The sequence below is a fragment of the Dasypus novemcinctus genome, chromosome 31 (assembly GCF_030445035.2).
Source record: "Dasypus novemcinctus isolate mDasNov1 chromosome 31, mDasNov1.1.hap2, whole genome shotgun sequence".
NCBI classification, from domain to species: domain Eukaryota; kingdom Metazoa; phylum Chordata; class Mammalia; order Cingulata; family Dasypodidae; genus Dasypus; species Dasypus novemcinctus.
Window position 1 is genome coordinate 18961022 of NC_080703.1, and position 7164 is coordinate 18968185.

The 7164-nt window shown below is 47.5% G+C and overlaps 1 protein-coding gene across 3 annotated transcripts in view; it reads right to left on the minus strand.

The window, feature by feature from the left end:
- Nucleotides 1–3226, minus strand: part of DLEC1 (DLEC1 cilia and flagella associated protein) — an 82995-nt gene extending 79769 nt beyond the window's left edge. For all 3 annotated transcript variants that reach the window (XM_058290643.2, XM_058290641.2, XM_058290642.1), the window contains exon 1: nt 2780–3226. In XM_058290643.2, coding sequence (XP_058146626.1) covers nt 2780–3217 — 438 coding nt within the window. In that variant the 5' untranslated portion in view covers nt 3218–3226. The remainder of the gene's footprint in view (nt 1–2779) is intronic.
- Between the last annotated feature and the right edge of the window lie 3938 nt (nt 3227–7164).

A 7164-nucleotide genomic window follows, 5' to 3' on the forward strand; every position in this document is an offset into this window, starting at 1 on the left:
GCAACCCAGGTGTCCATCAACAGATGGATAAACAAAATGTGATATGTGCATACAATGGAACATAATTCAGCCGTAAAGAGGAAGGCACTTCTGATACATGCTACAACATGTGTGAACCTGGAAATCATGTGGCGTGAAATAAGTCAGACACAAAGTCCATGATTCCACTTATATGAAATACCTAGAATAAGCAAATTCATAAAGACAGAAAGTAGATTCAAGGTTACCCGGGGCTGGGGGAGGGGAGGAATTGCTTAATAGTTAGAGTTGCTGTCTGGGGCCAGGAAAAAGTCTTGGTGACAGATGCTGACCATTGTGAATGTAAGTAACGCCACTGAAGTGCAGACTTAAAATGGTTAAAATGGGAAAGTTTGTGTTGTACCTATGTTACCACAATTTTAAAGATTCTAAGAAAAAAAAATAGAAAAAAAAAAAAACCAAAAGAAATAAAAAGAAAAAAGAAGTCTATAATAGCCATATGAATGAGGGTACAATGAAGGCTAGGAGGAAGTGGTTAAATATGTTTAGGGTCAGGAAAGGTATTCTTCAGTGACCAGGGACCTTAAATATAAAGTACTGCGTCACGTGCTCTATTATTGTATCATGTATTCTATTTTAGGTCTGGCACTAATCCCTAACCCCAAATACTGATGCAGGAATTAGCACCTTATTCAAATAATAATATAACAACACCAGTTATCCATTACTGAGTGCTTAATGCCGTAAATGCTTTACTGCACTGGCTGACTTACTCTTCAAGACAACCTATGGGATAGATAATATTATCTTCATGCTATAGGCTAGAAAACTGAGGCATAGTGTTAAAGACTGCCCAAGTTCATAAGTTCATATGGAGGAGACTGGATTCAAGTCCAAGGTAAGTGGTTCCAGAACATTTACTCTTAATGACTAAACCATGCTATACTCCTATAGGTGGACCTGGGGAAGACCCGCAGCCAAAGAGCTTGCCTAGGAGAGAACTCAGATTAAGAGAAACACTCCACACTGAATGGTGACAGGAGCATCTCTCAGAAAGAATGAATTCCAGACCTGAGAGACGGTCACAGAGATCACTTCAATCCAGAGACAAATGGAAGCAAAGAAGAGAAAAGGAGAAGGATCAAGAGAGAGAAATACGGGCATGAGAAGAGAGGCACAAAAGGGGTAGGAATAATGCTTGCCTGCTGTTTCCAAAGTTTCCTTTTTGTAATTGCAAAATTAATTCATGTGCATTCCAAAAGTTCAGACCATACAGAGTATATAAAGGAAAAATTAAATCCTGCCCCAACAGAGCACTGTTAACATTTTAATAGAAAACTTCTTAGATTTTCCTATGCATATATATTATTATAAAATGGGATTATCCTAACTATGACTTTTTTTGCAAAATTAATAAATTAGCAGGTAGCTGACTATGTCTACAATGTAGATGTAACTCATTCTTTTTAACAGTTGCATAGTATTCCACAATGTAGATATATCATAATTTATCAACTTATCTTTACATAGTTATATACCTACAAGCTCACTCTTTAAAGTTTTCTACATTCTCATCTTTTAAAAATTAAAATCTTGTAAAAATTTTTGTATTTTAAAAGGGATCATTCCTTTCCAGTTCAGTCTCGTGTAGTGACTAGTAGTAGGAGAGATATTGAGAGAGAAACCAATGAGCGGAATCTAACAGTTTATAATGCTCCATGTGTTCTGGCTTATGTGAATGACAGTGATGTAAGTCAGAAGGTCAAGGGAAAGATCTGGCCCAGGTAGGCTGAAGTCCTAGCAGAGTGGATACCCTGGCCCAAGAAGAGCAGGGCAGGGAGTCTGATCCAGGGGTTCTGGCTGGACCACTGGAACCATGGGGGAGGTTGGGCTGGCCTCATCACTGTGTCACAAAGTATAAAGAGACTCATTTTCTTAATGGCTATCCACTCTGTCCATCTGGTTATATTGTGCTCACTAGAGGACAGGTTTTTCGTGTTTTATTCAATGCCAAATCTCCACTCCCCAGAGCATGGCACATAGTAGACACATAATAGGGACTGAATACAATACAAATGAACGAATGAATGAAGCTGGGGGGGTGCACATGTCACTTAAGGGGCAAATAGAGGGACACAAGGGAGTGGAGATGACAAAAGAGACGATCTGAGAGGCAGGAGGCACAGTCCAGGACAAATGGGGGCTGGTGGTGGTGTGTGTGTGAAAGCAGAGGGGAGGGGACCCTCAAGTTTAAGGGAGCTACCTGCAGTCTAGCTGGCAGAATCAGACTGAACAGGGAGGCCCAGATCAGCAGGTTTCCTCCGGTACAGATCAGGAAGGGTTGCTGTTAGAGAGACTGGGCATGCTTCTTAAAGTCTGGGCATGAATGCCTCAGTGAAGACTGTGGCTTTTGATACAAAGGTGAGGGCGTGACTTGGCTTCATCACCTTCACGGGAACAACAGCCGGTTATTCCGCTGCCTGTCCCAGTCACTCTATTAATATATGTAACATACCATGTGTGTCTCTAGGAAAATATAGATGCTACAGACATATGTCCTATGTGTAGGAGGGAAGGCACTGATGGATGATACAGAAAGTGCTTTCATTAAAATGTCAGCTCCATGGGGGCATAAACTTGGTCTGCTGCATCCCCAGCGTCCCGAGACCGCGCGTAACACGGGCCGGTGGAGTTGTCGGGCGGGCGCGCCCCGACTTCCCGGCCCAGGCCCCCAAAGCGACCGCAGCGAGGCCACGGCGCCCCCGCGCGGGCCCGGGCGCGCGGCGCGGGGCCGCGTTACCTGCTGCAGCTCGTCCACGAACTTCTCGTGGCGCGCATCCTCGCTGCCGCGGGCCTTGATCAGGCTCGTGCTCACGTCCTCGCCGATGACCTCCACCGAGTACAGGTTGCGGAAGACGCCGGCGAGCAGGTGCGAAATGTCCTGGGTGCGCAGCGAGGCCGGGCGCAGCCGCAGCAGCTGCGGCTCCGGCAGCGGCGCGAGCTCGGGGGGCGACCCCCGGCGGAGGCGGCCGCTGCAGCGGAAGCCCTCGGGGTAGGCGAGGGAGGACTGCAAGGAGGACTTCCAGGAAGACTGGCTGGGGCTGCGGGACCGCGGCAGACCCGAGGCGGGCCCCGTCGGCGTCCCCGGGGAGACAGCGGGCCCGGACTCTGGGGACCCCCGCTCTCTACCGCTCTCGGTCGCCATGGTAACACAGCCGCCGCTAACTCCCGGCCGCATTTCCGCTTCCGGCCCCGCCCCTTCCGCCCCGCCTCTTAGGCAGCGTCATCCGTATCGACGTTCTTAGGTAGCGTCATCGGTGTCGACGTCATCAGCAGCTGTAGCATCTGCTTTTTTGTGATGATCTTATTGAGTGTGTGGCTCTGATGGAGAAAAAGCCAGGCCAGTGTACTGACTAAACCTTGTTTCTCACTACCGACTTCCATCCATCCATTCTTTAATTAATTCAGCGATGACTCATTCACTTAATTTTTATTGTATAAAGATTCTGTTTCAGGTCTGTGCTGGGAGATGCTGCTGCTCTCGGAGCGTTCACAGGTTTGTGTGTGTGTGTGTGTGTTTATGAGAGAGAGAGAAAAAGAGATCAGTTTAGTAGTTTAAGGTAAGGTGGAAATAAGTGTTAGAAGTCATGGAACCACAAAGGACAGGAACTTGATCCGCTTATGGGGTGAGAGGAGGCTTTTTAGGGGATGTAACGCCCAGGCGGAGAATTAAAAGAATGAGTAGGCTCAACATTAGTCATTAAGGGAATAGAAATTTTAAAAATTAAAACCTCAGTGTGATCCCAAGACACCCTTAGTAGAATGGCAAAAATAATGAAATGGGCCAGTTTGTGAGGATGTGAAGCAACTGAAATCCTCATATTTTGCGATGGGAATATAAACTGGTACAGTCACTCTGGCAGACAGTTTTGCAGTTCCTTGCCAAAACCTGGGCAAAAAACAAATGTCCTTCCACTGGTGAATGGCTAAACAAGTTGTAGTAATCTATACAATGAAATACTACTCAGCAATAAAGAGGAAACACAGACTATTGATATAAGCAAGATAGATGAGTCTTGAATGCATTAATGCTAGGTAAAAGAAGCCAGTCTCAAAAGGCTACATATATACTAAATGATTCCGTTTAAAGGACATTCTGAAAAATGCAAAATTATCGGGACAAAAAACAGATCCATAGTTGCCAGGGCATGAGGGAATTTCTTGGGTGTTGGAACTGTTCCATATCTTGATTATAGTGGTGGTTTCATAACTGTATGCATCTGTCAAGCCTTACAGGCGGTACACTATAAAGAGTGAATTCCAGCTGCAAGTTATACTTCAATTTTTTTTCAAAAAGCAAAAATTTAAAATGAATAGGAGTCAGCCAGGAGAGAAGGCAGAGTGACCCAAGTGTACAAAAGCTGGAAGAGAGTACCACGTGGGAGGGACTGAAAATCAGCATGACTGGAACCTAAAGTTTGAAGGGATTCAACAAGTGGTGCTAGGGAAACAGAATATCCCATGTAAAAGAATGAAAGTGGATGCTTACTTCACACCGTACACAAAAATTAACTCAAAATGGATCAAAGACCTAAGTATAAGAACTCAAACTTCAAAACCCCTAGAAGAAAACAAAGGGCAACATCTTCAGGATCTTGGATTAGGCAACGGATTCTTAGACTTTACACCAAAAGCATCAGCAACAAAAGAAAGACTAGATAAATTGGACCTCATCACAAAAATTTTTTTGAGGTACGGGAGCTGGAGACTGAACCTGGGACCCTGTGTGTGGGAAGCTGGGCTCAACCACTGAGCCACATTGGCTCTCCTGAGTTGGTTTTTTCGTTTGTTTTGCTTGTTGTTTGTTTTTGTTTTTATTTTATTTATTTATTTCTCTCCTTTCCCCCCCCAACCCTCCCCCCCCATTGTCTGCTCTCTGTGTCCACTCCCTGTGTGTTCTTCGTCCGCTTCTGATGTCAGCAGCATGGGAAACTGTCTCTTTTCGTGTGTCATCTTGCTGCATCAGCTCTCTGTGTGTGCAGCGCCATTCCTGGCACCTCCCATGTAGTAGGCAGATGCCCTATCCACTGGGCCAAGTCCGCTTCCCTGGTTTTGTTTTTAGGAGGCACCAGAGACTAAACCTGGGATCTCCCCATGTGGGAAGCAGACGCTTAACTGCTTGAGCCACATCTGCTCCCAAAACATTTTTTAAAATTGCATCAAAGGTTATTATCAAGAAAGTCAAAAGACAACCCACAGGGAAGTAGATTTGGTTCAACTGATGGAGTGTCCACCTACCACATTGGAGGTCCAGGGTTCAAACCCCGGGCCTTCTGGCCCATGTGGTGAGCTGGCCCATGTGCAGTGCTGATGCGCGCAAAAAGTGCCATGCCACGCAGGGGTGTCCCCCGCATAGGGGAGCCCCACACGCAAGGAGTGTGCCCCTCAAGGATAGCTACCCCACACAAAAAAAGTGCAGCCTGCCCAGGAATGGTGCTGCACACACAGAGAGCTGATGCAGAAAGATGATGCAACAAAAAGAAACACAGATTCCTGGTGCTGCTGACAAGAATGCAAGCTGACAAACCAAAAAAACACACAGTGAATGGATACAGACAGCAGACAATGGGGGAGGAGGAGGGGAAGAGAAATAAATAAAAAATCTTTAAAAACAAAAACACAACTTACATAGTAACGTTTTGGGGGCTCATCCGGGATTGCACTGAGAAGGTCAGAGGCAGCAACAGTTGTTTGTCCCTCCCGGACGTCTCCGAGGAGGCCGGAAGGGCCCGGGCGAAACCCAGCCCTGGGCACCCCTGGACACCCCATTTGAGTCCAGAAAGAGGTTGTGGTCTCCGCCGGAGCCCTCCCGGATGAACCGGAGGCACCGGAAGGTTTGAGAGGCCCTGAGAATGAAGCTAGGAGCTCCGCGCATCGGACTGGTAAGACCCCCAGGGGCATAGTGCAGGAAAAGCCTAATTCTAAATTAGGAGGGAGCCTAATCAACTCTCTAAAGGGGGAGGCCCTAGTACTCCTGAGAATACAGGAGGAAGCCGTCTCCTCTCTAGGTCCGAGGAAAGGAAAGGGGGGTGGTTGTATGTGTGTGCTTGTGGCGACTGAGTGAGATGCAGAAAATCATTTCTGTGGGGCGAGTGTGGAGTCCTGATCCGTGGTTCCGTGGCCACCTCATATGATCAAGGGCAGTCTGGGTCCCTGCAAAGGGGCCCTCTTCCATATCAGGGGCTTATACCGATCCGCTAAGGTTAAGAGACACCGAAAGCTCCCGCGAGGGACGCGGCCAGAGACGGACGAAGCATAAGGCTTGAGTGACTGTTGTGCACCGTCAGCACAGGGTGGAAATGGGAAACACACACAGTAAAACCCCATTAGGTTGTATGCTGAAAAACTTCCCCCGTGCATTCCGTGAAGATGTGTACAGCATAAGGTTCCAGCCAGGAAAGCTTAAGATGCTTTGTGAATTAGAATGGCCAACTTTTGGCATGAGCTGGCCCCAGGAGGGCACTTTGGATCCCCGGATCATCTGTAAAGTCCACGATGCAATAACTGGAAATCCAAGGCATCTAGACCAATTCCCCTACATCGATGCTTGGGAAAATGCTGTGAGCCAAAACTCACCTTGGTTAGGAAAGTGCGTGAGTAAGGAAGCTAGAATTTGCTTGATACAGAAGCCGAGGTATGCCATCCCAGGGACCAGACCAAACAATCACCATGCAAAGGGCCCAGAGAAAGTGCGCCCCAAATCCAGTGCCGATCCGCCCATTTTAGAAGGGCCATATGAACATGAATTTCCACCACCTTAAGTGATGACTCCCGCCCCAGCAGTACTAAGGAATGAAAATGAGCTAGTCTCCCTAAGCAGTGCCCCGTTGTCATCATTCACGCGGGGAAGTGTGACGCCCACACCATCCCCGCCGCTGCTTTTATCGCCATCAGAGAGGGCACCTATACCATCCCCGCAGTTGCCTTTATCGCCATCTGCACCAGGGAGCCCTATGCCATCCCCATAGCAGCTTTTACTGTCTCCACAGTGGTCTTTGGCACCTTCCACAAGGGAAAATGCAGACCCGCTGCTTTTACAGCCAGTTGCCCCTGGCAACACCACTGCAGCGCTGCTGGTCAGTCAGTCAGGAAGGAGACGCTGAGAGGCAGCGACTCAAACCACAG